The sequence below is a fragment of the Benincasa hispida genome, chromosome 9 (genome assembly GCF_009727055.1).
Source record: "Benincasa hispida cultivar B227 chromosome 9, ASM972705v1, whole genome shotgun sequence".
Lineage (NCBI taxonomy): Eukaryota > Viridiplantae > Streptophyta > Magnoliopsida > Cucurbitales > Cucurbitaceae > Benincasa > Benincasa hispida.
The window spans coordinates 70,192,847-70,213,203 of NC_052357.1; the positions used below are offsets into that span (position 1 = coordinate 70,192,847).

The 20,357-nt window shown below is 34.2% G+C and overlaps 4 protein-coding genes across 7 annotated transcripts; 2 read left to right on the forward strand and 2 right to left on the reverse strand.

Annotated features, from left to right (window-relative positions):
• Positions 1 to 3,639: 3,639 nt before the first annotated feature.
• LOC120085391 (protein JINGUBANG-like) lies at positions 3,640 to 4,714 on the forward strand. The gene has a single exon (XM_039041345.1). It carries the CDS (start codon positions 3,657 to 3,659, stop codon positions 4,674 to 4,676), a length of 1,020 nt encoding a protein of 339 aa, XP_038897273.1. The 5' UTR covers positions 3,640 to 3,656; the 3' UTR covers positions 4,677 to 4,714.
• Positions 4,715 to 4,769: 55 nt separating this feature from the next.
• On the reverse strand, positions 4,770 to 8,085 carry LOC120085390 (VAN3-binding protein). The gene is made up of 10 exons (XM_039041344.1): positions 7,900 to 8,085; positions 7,071 to 7,158; positions 6,681 to 6,949; positions 6,458 to 6,523; positions 6,226 to 6,294; positions 5,757 to 6,129; positions 5,502 to 5,669; positions 5,344 to 5,393; positions 5,116 to 5,173; positions 4,770 to 5,030 (listed from the first exon to the last, which is right to left on the reverse strand). Exons 2-10 carry the CDS (start codon positions 7,099 to 7,101, stop codon positions 4,831 to 4,833), a joined length of 1,284 nt encoding a protein of 427 aa, XP_038897272.1. The 5' UTR covers positions 7,102 to 7,158; positions 7,900 to 8,085; the 3' UTR covers positions 4,770 to 4,830.
• A 3,102-nt stretch (positions 8,086 to 11,187) lies between these two features.
• On the reverse strand, positions 11,188 to 15,019 carry LOC120086169 (probable beta-1,4-xylosyltransferase IRX9H). 4 transcript variants are annotated; one of them, XM_039042676.1, is made up of 5 exons: positions 14,861 to 15,019; positions 14,621 to 14,716; positions 13,341 to 14,338; positions 12,360 to 12,609; positions 11,188 to 11,379 (listed from the first exon to the last, which is right to left on the reverse strand). In XM_039042676.1, the coding sequence occupies exons 3-5, from the start codon at positions 14,225 to 14,227 to the stop codon at positions 11,209 to 11,211; spliced, it is 1,308 nt and encodes a 435-aa protein (XP_038898604.1). In that variant the 5' UTR covers positions 14,228 to 14,338; positions 14,621 to 14,716; positions 14,861 to 15,019; the 3' UTR covers positions 11,188 to 11,208. The 4 variants fall into 4 exon arrangements, with proteins under 4 accessions (XP_038898604.1, XP_038898603.1, XP_038898602.1 ...); XM_039042675.1 differs by having other exon boundaries at positions 14,844 to 15,017; XM_039042674.1 differs by having other exon boundaries at positions 14,827 to 15,017.
• Positions 15,020 to 15,871: 852 nt separating this feature from the next.
• On the forward strand, positions 15,872 to 17,195 carry LOC120085309 (U-box domain-containing protein 26). The gene has a single exon (XM_039041232.1). The coding sequence runs from the start codon at positions 16,023 to 16,025 to the stop codon at positions 16,998 to 17,000; it is 978 nt and encodes a 325-aa protein (XP_038897160.1). The 5' UTR covers positions 15,872 to 16,022; the 3' UTR covers positions 17,001 to 17,195.
• Positions 17,196 to 20,357: the final 3,162 nt, after the last annotated feature.

A 20,357-nucleotide genomic window follows, 5' to 3' on the forward strand; every position in this document is an offset into this window, starting at 1 on the left:
TATTACTCTTATTAAATTTTCAATTAAGTATTTAGGGTTGTAGAAATAATCTTTCATGTTTGAGAATATAAATAGGGACTATTCAAAGCTTTTCATATCATGAAATTATTGATATTTTCTCTCTATACTGAGAATTTGCTAGCTAGTTATATTTCAGGTGATTTCCTATGCTATCGACTAAAATTTTCGCATTTTTCATTACAATTTTTTTTTACTAAACTAAGAACAATCAAAAGTGAATTATTACCGGCCCCTTGGACAATGGCAATGTGTGATATACACCCACTTGATGAACAAAAGTCAGGGGACGGTACATGAAAACAAATATGAACAGCAACAATAATTATGCACCATTAACTGCCTTGAAAGCACGAAATTCAATACATTTTATTATTCAAACCAAACCCATTTTCAAACTTAAATTGTTATCCTATTCAAAAAAAAAAAAAAAAAAAAAAAAAAAAAAAAACCAGCAATAATTATTTTCATCCCATTTTGATGCTCTACAATTTTCTAGGTACAAGAACAAGATGCTCGACAATCAAACATATTATATAAAACATGCAGCTAGGGCTTATAAACCTGGTCTTATCCATCAATACAACAGCGTATATTAATGTTTGTGAGATCAGTATATTAATTAGATGTAAATTTGAGATACTTTTCTCTCATACACGTCAAACGATAAAAAACTGTTGCTAATCACATTGTGCTGATCACGCCGAAATCTTTCTTGTCATGATGTAAACGGTTGAATGTGTGATTCTAAAAATCTCTACCTTATAACAAATTGATATATACATTTGGGAAAATTTTCTTGTATGCTAGTCGAGTTTACACATTTTTTATACTCAAATTAATGATCCAATCATAGTTTAACACGTGACAGACTTTTCTTTCATCTCTTTTTATTTTGATCTTTTTTTTTTCATTCCAAATAACATCAGTTAAATATACGTGGAAAGTTGGTGAATATTAAAAAATAAAAATATAACGGGAAACTTAGATGCCTACACAACTATAGATAAACTTAAGGTACTTTTCTATCAACTATAAGAGTTACACATTTTTTTCAGCCAAACTCAATGTTTGAATCATATTTCTTTTAGTACAACAACTATTGGGGTGGGAATCAAACGTCCAAGTTCTAAGAAAAGAAGGTGTTAGACAATGTGGATTCCATCTCAAAATCAATTACCTATAAGAGGAGTAACTCATCTCTATCTTTTTAAGAGTGTGAAGTCCTTTGGTTTTCTCAATGTGGATTCCTTGAGAGAATGTCATGTTAATTACCATTATTGGCATGTTCCAATAAGTGACAAACTTATCTTTTTATCTCTCTTTATAATATTTTGACATTTTTTCTTCCGTCCAATAACTATGAGACGTATTTAAATAATAATATGTATAATTAAAGTATAAGCTATTAATATTTTATCAAATTAGTTATTTTATTAGATTGTGACCTATTATGTGATATAATTAATTAAAGTCTTAAATTCCTAATTGAGTTAATAGGTAGAAGAGTCCATTCTTAGTTAATTAGGGTTTAATAGGAACCTTAATTGAATATTATATAAAGAGATCTCGGGGTTAGGATCCCTAATATACCAAAACAATATGCACTAAATTTTTTTTGAATCTCATCTAGAGAGAGATCTCACCAAGGACAATTGGAGTTTTGGTTGAGGAAGACAATAGCCACTTTATTTTATATTTATCATCAAATTTTCATTGGAGTCCGGTATGTTATTCTTGACAATTTGACATGAATGATCATAGATTAATCTATTCCATATAGATTTAAAGTATTTTTTTTTTTTTGTTTTTGCTAATAATAACATGTAACAGTTGTAGAAAACAGAAACTATGGACTCACGGTGTGGCAACTTTGATGGAATAAAGTCTCCATAAAGTGTGAAATTAATTAGTAACAAAATTGAATTTAAACATCAACTCCTGGTTTGCCCAGGCTTAGGTAGAGGCACCCACATGTGCGTTCAACTGTGCGCTGCTTCATTCCATAATATATTATTATTATTTCATGGGTCATGCACGGATGCCGCAATTTGGCAATGCCATGGGCAGTCTCCACCGCAACAAGTCGTGTAATTTACACAGCATAATGGTGGAGAATGAGAAACAAAACGATAATAAGGCAATAAAAATCCCTCAGCCGCGGAGTCCGGAATCGCCTTGGAGTTTGTCCCCAGCTCATAATTTGCATTATCATTGCATAGCGTCGCTGCGTCGTGGGGAAGGGAATATATATTGCATTGCAATTTCAAAGGGCGTGGTGTTTACTGCCTCTGGTACCTGCCGTATTCGTGCTTGGAAGCAGCCTGACTGTATGGACCCTGCCTATTTCAAGGCCCCCGCCGGTGGAGTCAATGCCATTGCAACTTCCGGTAATACTTGTTAATATTCAATTTGTCTTCCCTCATCACCAATTTCTCCATATACCCATACCTAAAAGCCAAAGCCCCCATCATACTATACTTACTGATTTTTTTTTCTCTTTTTTTTGGTTTTTTAGTACAATCGAGGCTAGAAGAATTCGAATTACATAATTAGTGTTTATTAAAACACTCGTATGTTAATTGAACTAGGTTCGATTTGATCTAACATTTTGTTGGAGTCGTTATACAAATGAGTTAATATGCACAAAAAAAAAAAAATAATAATAATTCCGGAATCATAAGTGTTAGAGAGAAGATAGATAGAGAGAAATGAAGGCTCTCTTTGATTAGGGTTTTCCTCACTGCAATGCTATTGAAAATAACAATAAATACTATAAAACCTAGAGGCTCATTGAGCTTTTATAGAATAGAAAAATAACCTAAATTAAAGTAACATAATATAAAATGCTATTACATTAAACATTGAATATTCTAACACTAGACTTTGCAATTTGTTTAAAAAATACTCATATGCTTCAAAAGTTGCAAAACTTACGCTTGAGAAGTAGAAATCCATTAAAATTTCAAAACGTTGTATATGGTAGTAATAAAAAAAGATTTGGAAGATCACCACAAACATTTTCATTTTCCAAATTTTGTCTAAAATTCTTACTCCAAGGATAGGCTTGAAACATTTTTGAAAAAATGAGGGTATTTTTTAAATAAAAGGAAATTTATTTTATTGTCATAATTTAGTCTCTTACAAATTTAAACAATAAAATATAGTCCATTTGATAACAATTTTATTTAAACTTTATATTTCTAAAATTTATGTTTGTTTCCCCATTTCTTTACTATGTTATTTCCCTTTTTTTATTGGAGTAGTTGAATTCTTAATCAAATTTAAACAAGGTTCTTCTGATTTTTTTTACCAATAATAATGTTTATAAGATTAATTTTTTATATAAAAAAATAATAATTATTATAACACGACCCTAAATTAACATAATTTAGTGAAAATAGGTAGATTCATGTGTTATTTTAACTATTTAGTTACTTTCGTATGCTATGGTACAATTTTAATTCAATTAAATCAGTTTTATCCTTGAAAATTTGTGATTTATGTTTATAAAGTCCTCATCCTTGGAGGAGTATACTTAATATTCGAAAGTATTTGTTTTATTGAAGTTTTTTACCATACTCGTTTTGATACTGAACTAATGAAAAAGTGGAAATACGGATAAAGTGGCAGGAAACATGTTGTTCACGTCACATAGAGACCTAAGAATCCGAGTATGGAATTTCACAGTTTCAGAAAAATTGAGTTGGAAAAAGGTTTGTTGTATTCCAAAGAAAAGCTCTTTGCTGTCATTGTCCAAAACCAAAAGAGAAGCAAGCAGCCACAAAGACACCATATCTTGCATTGCATATTACCTCTCACAAGACCTCCTCTACACCGCCTCTCACGACAAAACCGTCAAAGTCTGGCGAATCTCTGACCGCAAATGCGTTGACTCTTTTCTCGCCCATGAACACAAAGTCAACTCCTTAACCGTCAACCAAAACGACGGCTGCCTCTTCACTTGCTCCTCAGACGCAACTGTCAAGATTTGGCGAAGGCTATTCCCAGAAAACTCCCACACCCTTACGATGACACTCAAGTTCCAGGCTTCCCCTGTAAACGCCGTCGTTTTGAGCATACACCACGACGCCACTTTCCTCTACTCCGGATCCTCCGATGGGACCATTAACTTTTGGGAAAAGGAGAAGGTTTCTTATAGATATAACCATGGGGGGTTCCTGCAAGGCCACCGATTTGGGGTTCTGTGTCTGGCGGTGGTGGAGATGCTGGTTATGAGTGGCTCTGAGGACACCACCGTCAGGATATGGAGGAGGGAGGAAGGGGGTTGGTCTCATGAGTGCTTGGCAGTGCTGGATGGCCATAGAGGGCCTGTCAGATGCCTGGCAGGAACCTTGGAGACCGTGCAAAACAGAGTAATGAACAAGATGGAGACCATGGAAAACAGAGTAATGGAGAACAGATTAATGAACAAGATGGAGACGAATGTTTTGGTTTATAGTGGGAGTTTGGATCAGACTTTTAAGGTGTGGAGAGTGAAGGTGTATTTGGGTCATAATGATCAATACCAAAAGGAATTACTGGAGTATGAGGAGGAGGAGGAGGATGAGAACTTGAAGATGAAGAAGCTCTATGAGATGAGCCCTGTCTTGTCTCCTTCTTGGGTTCAGAAAAAGCTTCAACCTAAATATTTCTGACTTCCTCATTCAAAATTGTAAATTTAATTGCTATGATCTTTGTAAGATTCTTGGCTAAAAGTCACCAACCGAAGAACACAACAATAGACGATATATAAAGCAGTTTCATTTTATTTAAATGTTTGAAAAGTAAGCCTAAATTTTAGGGTCCGAATCATTTCATGTAAGCACGAATGTTCATCATATATTGTATCCCCTCAATCCACATTTGTTTTTCTCCTTTCCCACTGCATTCAAACTCTATTGTTCTATCTGTTGTTACAATCCCAAAGTAAGCCCTCTGCTGCTCGCCATCCATTTCCCTTTCCCGTCCAGGCCACGCCGCAACGTCACAGTTCACACCCGAGATTACACCTGAAACAGGACATGGTTCATCAATAGAGAAGTTGTGTAGGGAACTGAAGAGATGGTCTGTTATTTGAATGAAGCTTTGTCTTACATTTTTTGTTTTTCGTAAATGTTCCTGCCATATACCTGCTTTTCAATTTTGCCACAACCTGTAGACATATTCTACTTCTGAATACTTATTTCCAATTCCAAGAACGTCGATGCAAGAGAACATTAACAGAATATAAAGAAAGAAACTTGATGCATTGTTAATTGTGAAATACAAATATCAATCTCAGAACTTCATCACTCCAGCCATTTGACACGCTTCTTGTCTTACCTGCCAATTTGAATTTATGTTGAAAGAAACTTGCTTCCAGTGGAGAACCCCTGTCACCACCATGTTTCTATCAGAATTTGATCATTTGTGACACTATTCATGCTAAAAATGCATACTAACTGTACCAATTATCTTTTATCTTTCGTTTTAACCAATACCTTTCCTTGTGCGTTTGAGAAGCTCTCCTCCTCTGGAAACATAGTTGATTGCTATCAAGATGTTTGATTCCTTCCCTTCTTCTTCAACCTTATCCTCACCCACCCCAAAGTTTGTTGCTCCCAACCCTTTCTCAAGCCTTGTCCTGAGGGTTGCAGCTCCTCTTAAAGCTGCGGTAGTGAACAAATGTTGTGATTATTATGCATTTTACTACACCAGTTCTGAATATTAGCTGCTTATGAAGTTTTCTTAGTAACCTGTAGCTGCTCCTGCTGTTAGTGTCATGATATCTCCATTAGTTCTAGCATTGATTGCAGAGTTAACTACATTCAAGATATGTTCATGGCTAGCTCCCATTTCCTCTGCCATCTCTATGCAATGAGATGCAACTAGAGCAGCTGCAGAAGCTATGGCTGCTGATGTCTTTAAAGGCCATTTCTGATTACCAGATGATGTTTCCCGTGAAACCAGTGATGCAATAAATGCTGCAACTGAAGCAGCAACACCTGCGACAGATACAGCTGCATGTAATTGAGCATTCTGTGTTCTGATTTCCTGCTTCTTCCTCTCCTTTTGATCCTTCATCCACCTCCCCAATGTTTTATTGCCTCGTAATATGCTCTTGTATAGCTGCATCAAAGGAAAAGGAAATGATGAATATGATATACTTTGCTTCTTCTTTCCCATGTACGTGTGTGTGTTCTGAAGGAAGAGTGAGAGACATACCCCATTTCCAAAAAGTTGCTGGTTGGAAAAGAATTCTGGGTTCAATGCTTGGTGAAGTAACAATAGTTCCTGCTCATAAAAAGATGCATGTGCAATTCACTGAATTTGAGAGAGACTCTGTACAATATTACAAATGATGTAGCAAAAACTAATTTGTTTGCAGAATTTATATTTCCTCTGGTGTGTGTGCTTGAATTGAATGTTTGCTTCAGACAGATTCAAGATAAAGTACCTTCATTTCGTCACTTCCTCTTGGTGAAGCTGGAGGACTATCTCCACTGGGTAAGTGTCGAAGTAGCTGAAACATTAAGAACACAGCCAACACATAAAGTTCCAATCAGGATTAACATAAAAGAAAAAGGAGGGGGATCAGTTTGGCTTTTTGCAAGATATAGGAGGTACTTTAAATATAAAAGATACGACTAAAGAAAAGAAGGGTGGAAAAGGTATCTCACTGGTTCCCTCAAGACCGTGGAATTTGAATCATGTGCTTCAGCACTAAGAAGGCCAACCATAGAACTTTGAAGATGACTTGGTGCATCATGGGCAGTGGAAAGTGCCTTGGTGAGCTCTTTGGCAGAAAGGCTCCAAGATCTGCCAAGATACTCCATGGACTCGATTGGAGTTTCAGGTAGAACACTTGAACCTGGTAACCAATTTGCAGGGCCATTTTCATCTATGTTCTCAAGCCGGGTTGATGAACATTTAGCTAAACATGAGCTCACTGAAACCATTTCAACACACACACAGACAATTAATCACTACTCTAGTTTGGCTCCTTATAACATTTAGCCAAAATTATGATTTACAGTAATGTCAAGAGAAGTGACTATGCATGGCCTTACTTTCATTGTCTGAGTTAAGAGAGATGAGCATGACTTTTTCCTTCAGTCTTCAGATGCTCATTTACTGAAAGAGACAGAGACCCGGCTCCTGAGGAAAGGAGGGAAGTTTATTTGGGGTATTTAACAGAGAATGATGAAATGAAGGTAATGTTATTGTCCCGAGTTTCAAGATTCTTTTACTTTATTGAGGAAAGTGAAAGCCAAACAGAGGACACGAATTCCATAGAAAAAATATAAAAAGAAAAGACCCCATTACAAGGTCGATGGTGTATTTGTTTTCGCTGCTTTCATTTTCCACTTAAACTCAGCGGCCGCCTACATGATTGCTATGGTTCTCATCTCTGTCCTTCATGACTTTATCAGAAAGTAAAGTAAAAATCTGTATCTGCATCCATTGAATTTACTCTGAACTCTGAATAGAACTAAGCAAGTAGTAAAAAGAATGTCACCATATTTTGCTAAAAGCTATGGCATTTGTTTTTATTCCCATATCAATTCTTCCTTTATAATAAACTTTTCACAACGATCTCAACCATACCATACTTTAATTCACTTTAATTCACTCAAAAAATAAAGTAAGAGGCCTATGAACTTATGTCGAACAGTTAGCCTGCATTTTGAAAAATAGCCAGCGATAGCTCCTAGAAAAAGAGAGCCATGTCTTGTTTTTTTTCTCAGGGGCCTGAAATTTTTACTGCAGATAAACATCTGATGATTGATTGATATACGTTTATACCATATACCAATACAATATACTACTTTAACAAAGCTTTTAAAGTGTGCAACATTTAAAATTGTTAAAAGGTTTATATGATTTGCAACGCCGTACCTTCTGGCTTATCTAAGAGCCACGGGGAATCGATAATATTTGATAATGATGATCAATAATTATGATAATCATAATGATAATCCCAAGGATGGCGTCCCTCTGTAACCCAAAATGAAAGTAAGCAAAAACATGAGACCCACCAAGGGAGCCGCCATCTATGCACTTTGCAACTTTCATAATTGCTGTTATGTATAATCATAAAAGCGGTATATAGTGCACTATCCCTAGTGCCTCCTGAATCTCAGGCACTCAACAACACGCATTCATTTTATTATTTAATCCTTCCGCAATTTTTTTTAATCCCATTTGATTGCAATGTCACTCCAATTTATACCTTTTTTTAATTTAAAGATAATACCCAATATCAAATTGATGACAAATTCATAAGGAAGATCCATACCCATGACTCTGTCAATAATCATCCAAACACACCCGTATTTGTCAACTTGAGCACAATATAGGTTCAAAACCAGAAGTTCAAATATTTCATCTCACATGTTGAGTTAGAATAGTGACTCATTCTACTTCTTTTTTATAAAAATAATATATAAAATCTTTCAGGTTGGCAATAGGATCTCATTCGTTTAGGATGCGTCACAGGTGCCTGGTGGACTTGACCTCCAACCCACTTTCCTTTGGTCAGGTCTCAATCTTGTCCGAGTTAACCTACGCAAGAGATCATCACACCTATGTGGTGCATAATTGCTAATTCAACTAAGCATGAAAATGAATAAGATGGAATCTCTCTTTTATTGATTACTTACTCTTCTCTTTATGGTGGTTGAATTAGGTTATTTCTACCATGGGATCCTCTGACACATGTCCATGATTGCATATGATAGTAAAAGGTGTCAGAGACGTTTTTGGCACTCGAGTGTGTAAGGGTTCCACTCAAGCCTTGACTTGTTTATTATTCGATTGGTATATATTTTTTTATTCAATTCGTTGGTGCAAACTCCAAGGCACCGACATTTCTCTTTTGGAACGCCCACTCCCCCTATGCTCTTTCCAAGTATCCTTTGGACTTGGACCCACTTGTGAGTTCTAGGCCTTGCCTTGGACATCCCTCAACAATTTATAAATTTCACACAACACGATAAAAATTTAAAAATCTTGACTTCGTAAAAGAGTAAAGATTCAAAAGCCTCGACTTCGTAAAAGAATTTACTATTGTTTTAACTCATGCTTAACACTCAAATTTATCTGTATGTGAAAAGTTCAAATTCAAGAGTAAAATAGTAACTAATAGAAACCCTCTAAAGTAGCATCATTATATCTATATCTAAAAATAGTTAATATCAATTATAAAAATGTATGTCAACTTACACATACTTCAACATGTAGGACACCCATTATCTTCCTCAAAATTGAAGATTTGATCCTCATGCCAACCTTTATTGAGTATAAAGAAATTATATACATTTATATCTGGCCAGAAATTAAAAACGAAAAAAAAATGTAAAAATTAATTAGGTACAAGATTTTCTTTTTTTTTTTTAATGGCCTTTTATTTTACCTATCCTAACAAAATAATTGGATGTACATCAAAAGAAAAGAATTTGAACATGGAAGAAAGAAATTGATGTAGTGGCAGCATGTCGTTAGCTCCATAATTTGAGAAAGGGAAAAGACGATGATGGCAACAGAAGGCAGAGTCAGGTAAAGCACGAGGATCATTATTACTGCGAAGAGAGATGTTACAAGTAGTGGTGAACAACATTCATAGCTTGTCAAGCATGCCAAACCCAAATCTCCATTTTTCTTTTACCTTCATCTGTGGATGTCTTATGTTGAATCGTAGATTTTGCTGTCGGAAAAGAGATTTTATACCCAAAACATTAACACCAAACCCCATTACCCTATACACCATTAAACACACACCCAATTCAATTTCAGCTTTCACTTCTCCATAAAACAGACACAGAACTGAGTAAGCATCATACAAGTCCCCCACAAATACTGAAAGCAGAGCAAGGGAAGATGATAGAAACAGCACAACCAAGAGGAAGAAGATGATGATGAGGAGAATGAGAGCAATGAAGGAACCGTAGAGACAAGCAAGAGCTATCAGATCCAAATTAGGAACCATCGGATCGGTTAGGCTCCTGCAATCTTTTGGAAGCCAGTGTGGTAATGGTTAAAAGTTGGAAGTTGAGGAAAGGAATAGGGATGGAGTGACCTGCACTTTATGCTATGCTTTGGAGATTGAACTAAGGAAGAAGGAACTAAGTTTGTGGTGGAGAATTTCATAGGATTGCTGAGCAAGGCAAATCCTTGCCTATTCTTGTTTGCCACAAAAGAGAGCAAGAGAAAGAATCTAGTTTGGTTACAGTACTTATGAGTGTTAAGAACCTCCCATTTCTGAGAAGGCAAATTTCAATCAATCAGAATTGTTCGATATGGTTTTGTATACAAACATCTGCATTTTCATTATTATGAACAAAATTATCAAAATAAGAACCCATCAAATCAAATTGAATAATCCGGGAGTGAACAGTAGCAAGCCAAAGCAATCTAGTTTGACGCCTTAAAAAAGCCATTCAAAATTGCTTTAACTTTTGCAATGATAAAAAAAATAAACTCAAAGTCAGTCCTCTTCAAGCGCTCTCTCTGAATGTTAAGGATGGTTTGCCAATTACAGTCTCAGCACCTATCCCTATCAATGGGAAGAAAAAGCAGCTGGGTCATTCTGTACAAAATATCAAATCATCAAATGTCCTTTAAAAGAAAAGGAGACCAATATTTGAATTGTACTACAACAAGACTTCCCTCCATAAGCTTTGCCATTTGGACAAAGTAAAAGCTTGCATTAGCTACATAAAAGTGAATGTTCAGTCGATATATTTGAAAAATGCTAGCGGGAAGTGCACTGTTCATATCTCTCACCAAAGATGCCAAACAATCCAGACGCAGGAGAAACAATTTGAAAATTATCCTGGACAATGGTGAAGGCCATCTGAGCTGATCAAGGTGCCATGACAATGTAGTTTTTTTTCTGGATGACATGAGGATATACCATCAAAAGTTAACTCATATTAGTTTTGAATTCCAGACCATAGAACAAAACTTTTACATCTTTAGGAAGTCCAAAAAAAGGCCAAAAAGATGAGTTTGTGTAAAGAAATTAAAATGGTCCCACTAGACTCGACTCATTACACTTGAAGATCCAATGGGGTCTCTTAATGTCAGGTTTTCCACTCAGTTAAATAGAAAAAGTCATTCATTACAACTTACAAGTTATCACAGAACAATAACCATCATTGAAAAGATAAAGATTCAAGTACTCACCTTCCTTCCAGATCTTGAATCTCATGAAAGTGAAGCGGTGACATCCAGATTATTCATCATGAACCATTTTTTAGGATAAACTGCACTTGACGGTTTAAAATTAACGTTCCAGACCATGATTCTAGAGCAGTCTTCTAGTAAACCTTCCATTTGGCTTTCATCTTCCACAATTTGTTCGATGAAGTCGCTTGCCTGAAAGAACAGATCCAGGTGCTAGTATTTTAGGTGCTACATATAAGAAAATTATGGATTGTCTTTGATCAGAATATTTATTAGTAAAGAAAGTTGGGGGATCAGTACAATCTCCACTTAGTGCTTTACATAATTCCTTTTGTAATGTTCCTTCTATCTTCATATCTTTAGATTGGAGGCCTTTTATATGACTCCTTTTAGGCTTATGAATCCCACATTCCTTCTGCCTTTAGGTTGTTGGTTTATTAAATATATAGCAGTCTCTCATTACAAAAATTGTAATTAAAAGGGAAAAAAAAGGAATTTACAGTGGATATCTTGATCAAATATATCTCAAATCTATATTTCCAAATAATGATGCTAAACATGAAGAAAGAAATACACCTCAGTTGTATAAGTATTCAATGAGTCAATTAGTTAGCAAAATCTATCACAGATTTTTTTTCCCCTTTTTTGTTGAGAAAGAAGACAATATCATTCCAGCGGCAAAAGTCCAAACAAAACAACTGATAGATGATTCCAGCGGCAAGGGGATAAGGCATCCCCTCTCTCAAAGCTGATTACAAAAAAAAAAACCTTCCAATCTAAGTTGATTGTGTCTAACGTGAAGTTACAAAACAATCTACATTGGGCACTCCAAGTGGAGGCCGTAAATCTATCACAGACTAGAGAAAACAGAACGTCAAATACTATTTTTCTAATGTTTTAATTGTTAATAAATTCTGTGAATTTCTGCGTTGCAAAGGCTCAAAAGTATATAGTCATAACTCATAGATGAACAGTGGACTGCAAACTATGAAGAACTTCAAGTCCTTCTTCTACCATGGTCTATGGAAGTATTTCCCCCCATTCTTTAGCTGATGTTCCATTATAATTCTCGTAATGGTTTTCAAGTCAAAAGTGTTACAAAATTCAGTACCACCATCATTCACTAGCTAGCAATTGAAGTGGATTATAAATGAAGAGGAATAAAGACTAACTTGGAGACCATCTCTGATGGTATCAAGCTGCCTCACAGGTTCAAAAATGCGTCGATGCCACCTCTCTGGATCCCATAGAATGGTGCTATTAAAAGCAAAGCCTGATAGTTCAGCATGAAATCTGCGAAGTCTCATACTTGATTCATAAATGTGCCATCCAATTACAAGACTTCCATTACAAACGGGGCCTTCCAGAATGGATCTATGTGTACCCCCTAATAATTTCGCCACCGGCCAAGTTCCGAACCGTCTACAAATGAAAATTTGAAATAAATAAACTAATTGTAGGGGCATTCATGAGATAACAGATGCAGATATTGATGATGCAAAGACTCACATAGCCTAACCAAAGAAAAAAGATGTTTAAGAGAAGATATAAACAGTTTGAAACCGGTACCAACAGAGAATATCTTCCTGTGTGTGCAGAGAAAGAGAATAGTAATGTTGACTTCACACTTTTTGAGCTAAAGTACAATTTTGTTTCCTCTTTATTTCTATAATGATCTTCAGGAAAATGAGATTACGAATTCATGCTTTTAGACAGCAAACTAAGGTGCTCGAAAAACATGCTATTCATAGGTACGCAGGCATCTGACCAGCTGCTCATGTTTCATTATAAACATTAATCTAATGAATCGGTACATTTGTTTTTGGATAAGAAAAAATTTCATTGATAGAATGAAAATATTCATTATCCAAGATATAATAAATCGGTACCTTAACAGTACCAAAATATTCAAAAAGCAATCACAGATTTGATGGGGGATCTAATTATTTCTTATTATTATCTATATCTGCCTTGCACCAAGATCTCCCAACTTAACTAAATCAAAATTTAAAAGGAAAAAATGAAATACTAAGATCCATGGTAACATTCGGTCCATCCTCATTGGTGCATACTCCAACAAGGCAAATATTTTATAAGCACTAAGAAATAACAGATCGGTAACATGTATGAATTATATATTACAGCAAAAGTACCTGATCTCCCTCATTTTCTCGAATAGATCAACCAAATAGAAGTTATTCTCATCTGCAAAGTAAACGATTCCGTCAAGGCGGTGGGTTTCAATGTGAGACAGGGCTAGATTTCTTTGATGAACTCTTCCATCTCTTATATCAGTTAAGTTTTTAATGCAAGCAATATGCCTAAACATAATCCCAGTACTCCTCAATACATCAGCTGTTTCATCAGATTGAGAGGACATTTCAACAACTATCCATAGAAGAGGCGGCCGGACCAACTTTAGTGTTTGAGCCAAACGATTAAGATAATAGTATTGTAGTGGATGAGCAGACGTCGGCGTCACAATTATCAGTAGCTTTCGAGGCTCTAATTCTTGAGTAATTAGATGGTTAATCAAATTATCATAAGAAATATTATTATACAATGGCACTTCTGATAGGATTGGGTTGCTCTTCATGTCTTCACTTTCCAATGGAACAGAGATGGTGCTGCTAGAACTATTCTGAGGCTGTGATTTTCCATCAGTGGAGATTCTATCAAACTGGAAAGCTTGATATTTTGACATGACATTCATGGATAAGTTGGTAGATGCAAATGGTACCAATCCAGCAAGAAATCCAACGAAAAAACACATGAAGAAATGGAACATCGCCCTCCTCCAAACCTGAACCTTTGGTTTCAATTTGTCGATTGGTCTAGAAGACCTTGGAGAGTAGATACCAAGAATGGCAGCTTGGGTCTCCAATGTATTAAACAGGGAATAGTGCAGTCCAGTAGACTGAGGGTAGTTTTGAGGAGATAGTGAAGACCTGGACAGGGGAGAACCTACTGAACACGCTTCTCCATTCATTGAAGTTCCAGGTCGAGGAACTGGGGATAAGGTTCTTCTAATAGAAGCCATGAAAATGAAAACTCTTACTTAAAAGTTAAAACCCCAGCTTCCCAATTCAACTAGTGTTACCAGAAATCCGCCATTACAAAGCAGAGCTCCAAATCTACACCGAGCTTAACTCTGAGTAAAGAGTCAATAAACATTACTCAATAAAGTATCATAACGAAAAAAAATACCCATTGCAGCTCATCCTATTGAGCTCGCAATGTCATGAAGGAGAATTTGATCCATCCATCCAACTTTCCCCAAATTACTGGAGACTTCAAATATTAATAAAAGCAAATCCAATCCAGACCAGACACAAACTATGAACCAATAACCTAGGAAGCCAACATCATGATTGCAACAGGTTCCAAAATCCAGAAAGGAAATAAATAAGACCCAAAACCCAAGTTTGAATACCTGAAACAAAGATGTTTCACAGTGAAATGGCGATTAGTTCCTGCTCATTTGCAACTGGGGCAGTGTCCATAAATCTCGGTTGGAAAACGCAGTCCTCTGTTACACACAAAGTTTTTGGATTTAAACATTCAAAATTTGGTGAGAGTAGAGATGGATTTGAAATCTGAGAGTGTTTAGTGGGAGGTTAGTAAAGTGTAGTACAGTACCCAGTTGGAGTTCGTACCAAAAATACTCTCTCACCTCTCTCATATGGAGATTCAGACGATGAATAAAAGAAATAATTTTCTTTTCTGAGCTGTGTGTTGGCGTCAGGGACGGTAGTGGACATAAAATGAGAGGCATAGCATAGGCACACATGACTCCAAGTCAAACATGGGCAATAGATTTGGAAATATGAAGCCTCAATCCTCAGAAACCAATGGTTTTTAATTCATTCGCTAACTTTTTGAAATTAATTAGAAACTGATTTTATATTTCCCCCTTTTTGTGCTATACAAGTGGTATTTCTATAAATACACAGATTAGTAGAAACAGATATTATATTTTCCCTCTTTTTTTTATAGGGATAACATGATGGTTTATTACTTACTTAACACGTGTTATTTCTCATTTAATAGTTTCTTGCTATTTTTATGAGCTCATAACACTTTTTTTCTTTAAAATATCAATAATCTTCATCCATCAATATTCTTTCTTTGTGTTTTTTTTCATAATTTCACTTACAACACTATTTACAACATAATCGTGATTCAATTAATTAAAATATTATATCTTATATCTTCAACTAATAAATCAAATATTTAAATCTCCACCTCACGTATTGTTCAATTCAATAAATCAAATTATCAGGAACTTCTTTACTTTTTTATCTAATAGGTTCTTAGAGTTAATTTTGCTTTCAATTTTCTATTTAATATCTACCCGAAATCTATAAAATACACAAACAAATAGTATTTACCCTAAACACTAGCTAATTAAATTAAACAAAAAAAAAAGTTATTATATGGATTTTTCATGTAATATTTTATATACTTGTGTGACAACTTTATACTTTGCTGTGAACCTAAGTATTGTGGTGATAAATCACTTTGAAAAATAATTAATGGTTCAATTTCTTACCTAAGCAAAGAAAAAGGTAAAGAAGAAAGAAGAAATTATTTCCATTGGTTTACGTGTATTTGAATAATATAGATAAGATTTTATTAATAAATACACAGAAACAATAATTGAAGGGCATTCGTCGGATTAGCAGCCAGTCCTGCCAAATTCTGCATCTTATGTTTGTACCATCAACCATGACACTTCCGTTACAGTTCACACACACAAACAAACATAAAACCATTTCAAAGCAATGCGTAGCTTCATTCGTTGATTCTCTGTTTTCAGGAACTTTGAAAACGCCATGAGAACTCACCAACCAAAGCTTAAGACTCAGCTCTTCTCTTGCGGATTCTTCCGCCACTGCACTCGCTCTGTCTTGAGCCCCACCGCTTCCCATTCCCCTGCCCTTCCTTCCTTTCCCTCCGCTTCCGACCAACCCCCACCGCCACCGCACTCCCGCCGTACTCCGCTTCCCGATTCCGAATCCTCTTCCTCCTCTGCTTCCCAAAGCTTCACCCAATGGAGATTCCCACTTCCACATTCACCTATTTTTACCCAACAACCTTCTATTTCAGACCCACCTTCTAGTTTCTCCATTCCCCCTTCCGATCCTCTCCCACCACCCATCTCCGCAGCAGCCCTAAAAGAAATCCTCCAGGTTGCAGAGCTCCAGCTCTGTTCTGCTTCATATTCCGACCGCCTCGCCGCTCTCCAACTCCTCGAACGCTCTTTGGTTCCCAACCCATCTCTAGACCCGGATTGCACTCCCGAATTGATGCGCGGTTTAATCGAAAGTTTCAACATAAAAACCGGTTCCAAACCCGCCACCAAAATTCTGTTGGCCCTCTGCTTGGCAGAAGGTAACCGTCACATTGCGGTGGAGGCAGGGGCGGTCGGCGCGGTGATAGAGTCTCTCCCGGAGATGGAAGACGCGGCGGCCGAGCGGGCACTTGCATCGCTTGAACTTATGTGTACGGTGGCTGAAGGAGCGGCGGAGGTGAGGGCCCACGCGCTTTCGGTGCCGGCGATGGTTACGATGATGGGAAGAATGGCGGCCAGAGGGAAGGAATCGGCCATAAGTGTGCTTGGGGTTATTTTCGACAATGAGGTCTCGTCGGAAGCCAAGTCCGCGGTGACAGCGCCGCCGGAGGAGGTGGCGCGTGCTGTTGTTTTGGCGCTGCAGGGGGATAGTAGTGTGAGGGGGAGAAGAAAAGGGGCGAGGCTTCTCAAGACACTGCAAGAGCAGCAAGACGGTTGCTCCACCGAAGCCGTAGATTAGGCGACGGTGGTCGGTCGGAGTTGATCGTTAATGTTTGAAGTGTTAACCAATCCATAATTCGAGACGACAAATACAGTTAGTGGTTTTTGGTTAGATAAATAATATACTTTATGGGTATTTTATTAATAATTTGCTCGTTAGTGTGTCATAAACTCATATTTCATTTGCATGGTATCAATTAGCGCCTCATCTCAACTTCTGTGTTGTTTATTACATTGCAATTTTTTTTTTTTTTTTTTTGAAAAAACTATAGGTTTGTCCTAAATTTTAAAATATTACACTTTTAATCTTTAAATTTTGAGGTTGATTTTAATTCAGTCTCTAAATTTTGAAAATGTTACAATTTTACCCTTAACATTCGAATTTTATTTTAATTTGATTCTTAAATTTCAAAATTTATACTTTTAATTTTTATTTTTATTTTTTAATAAATACTTATTTTTCGTCTTTTGTCTTAATGTATATTAATATATTTAAAATAATTCAAATAATTATAACTAAATTAAGTTTCACTATTTTTTTTATCATTTTTAAAATCAAAATTAAAATTTTACTTCATAATTATTTTTAATTAATTAAGAGACAATAAAGTCAATAATTAAAAGTGAATATTTAATAAAAATTAAAAATTAAAAATATAAAATCTTGAAACCTAGGAATTAAATTGACACAAAACACAAATCTCAAAAATAAAATTGCAACATTTTGAAACATAAGTATTAAAAAAAAAAATCCTTCTTTTTTCATTACAGCCAAAAGTTAACACTAGGTTTAAGGTTATCTCTTAATATTATCTTCTGATTCCCATTTCATTATGCTTTTATAACCACATCAAAAAATGGCCGTTCAAAATTCTTATAGATCAATTGCTTTTTTTTTTCCTATTGAGAAGATGATAAATTACTTATTAGTTATAATTATACAGTATAATCCATAAGGTATGGTGTTACCATTTTAAAAAATATATCTAGTTAAGTATCAATACTTAATTTTTTTTATCCTTTTTAATAAAAAGTTAAAGATTTTAGTATATAAATAACATATCTCGCCCTCTTATACGAGATAAAAATAATTGTATAGTCTTTTAGAAATCATATAAAATAGGGGGATTTTCAAAAGTAGAAAAATAAGAAAAAATTATTTATGTAAAATAACAAATTTTAATCTTCTTTAATAGAGGTTGATAGAAGTCTATCAGTATTTATAAACTGATAGATTTCTATCAATATCTATCGTAGCTTTTTTTTACTACTTTTATAAATAGTTTAACATTTATTATATATGTGAAAATTTTCTTATAAATGCAAAAGTATATACGCAAATGTACTTTATTTACCTTGTTTAAGAGTTTAAGTATGAGTGGTCTATAACATAATTGCAAAATGGGGGGATTAATAGTTAGATCAAATGTGTGAGATTCAAACGTTTTCAATTAGTTGATTACATTTATTGTGTAGATAAGAATATGTAAGAGGAATATATACTATGGTCGATATATAAAGGATAAATTTTATGTTTATTTGGTCCATAAATTTTTTGGATGCTTCTGAAAATAGTTTTAGTTGATTAGTGCTATTACTTCTTATTACAATAACAGAAAAGGCTAATTAGAATGATTAGATTTTTTTTAGCTTTTTTAAAAAAGAAAAATTGTGGTCTTTTTTAACTTTATTTAAAAAGATAAGCATATAATCTCTAAAACAAAAACAAAAACAATAAGCAAATAAAAATCTGTAAGGTATTTTTTTTTTCATTATCTTTTAATTTAAGCACTTTTTAGAAACAAAATTTTAATGAATATGTTTTTATAATTTATCATTTAAAAAGGTTTTTTTTTAAAAAATACTAAAAGTGGGATCACGAACTGCACTGAAACGTCTCATTGTGTTTTTTTATTTGACTTTATTAAAAAAAAAATTGTTATATCAATTACAAATACATTTCTTTTTTTAATTAAAGATTTCCACATAATCGCTTAAAAGTAATTTTAGACAAATCTAAAATTTCTAAACGTTTCTTCAAACGTTGGTTTTAAATTAATCCATTTTGTAACGTGATTAATTTTTATGTATTAAACTTTCTTAAAATATACCTTTGATAATCATCTAAAACCATGGAAGAAATTATATATTAAACATATTTTAAATTATCAAATTTTTATGTGTACATATATATATATATCGATATTGATTTTGTTTAAAAAGTTATATTTTTCACCCATGGTGATTTATACACTATTAATCCCACATCACAGCCTTTATCCAAAATAATAATAATAATAAAATAATCCCACACCCCCATTTAATCAATAATTCTCGAATGTAATTAGTGTATTCTAACCCCACAATGTTTATAACAAAATTTCAAATTCCGTAACTTAAATTCAACCAATAAAGATATTGATCACCTCGTTTGAAAAAGATTTGTTATGCTCAAAATACTATTTTTCTTTTTGAATTTTGAATTTTTGTATAATCTAATTGTAATTTGTACCGTCATTGCTGCATTCAATTAAAATTTATCATGTGATAATTTATTTTTTAAAAAACATACTAAAAATGATTTTGTAGAGGAAGGAGAAGCCACTAAAGTATTGCTCTTTTGGCAAATGTTGGGTGATAATTATAGAGAGAAAATAACCCATTAATTAATAATAAGAAGTTATATAAAAATGGTAAACTGTGTATGTATTATGGATGTTGGATACTAAAAAATAAATGTAAAATCTGTATACTTTTAAGACTTTGAAACAATGTAAAGCATATTTGTGGTATCATAGTCTGCATTTTCAGAGATATTTATATATAATTTTTGAAAGATTTGGAAAGGTGTTGGAGACACACTCTGCATGCACACATGTTCGCCCATTGTTTCAATATGATAAATAAGTACTTAAATATACGACAAAATTAATGTTAGTATCATATAAAATTCATCACTTTTTACCCTCCAAGTTTTAATAATTAAATACATATGAATAAATCAAAGTTCATGGTTTCCAGTTCAGAACCAAACATGTCTTTTATTTGTTCAAAATACAAATTATGATATAAAAATAAAAAAAAAAAACAAGTTCAAATTTTAGATATAATATGAACGAGAGATTATTGAGAATGTATATCAATAATAGCTTACTTATTGAGTTAATTTGTAAATCCAATATTAAGAAAGAGTCTTCAAACTATACTAAAATTTATGTATATTATATTACATATTTACCGTTGACTTAACTATAATTTTTTTAAAATATTATTTTAATCTAAATACTTTAAAGTTTGTTCAATTTTTAGTCTCTATACTCCAAATTTTTAGTCTCTATGTTTAATAGTCTAAATTGATTTTATGAAAATTTGAAGT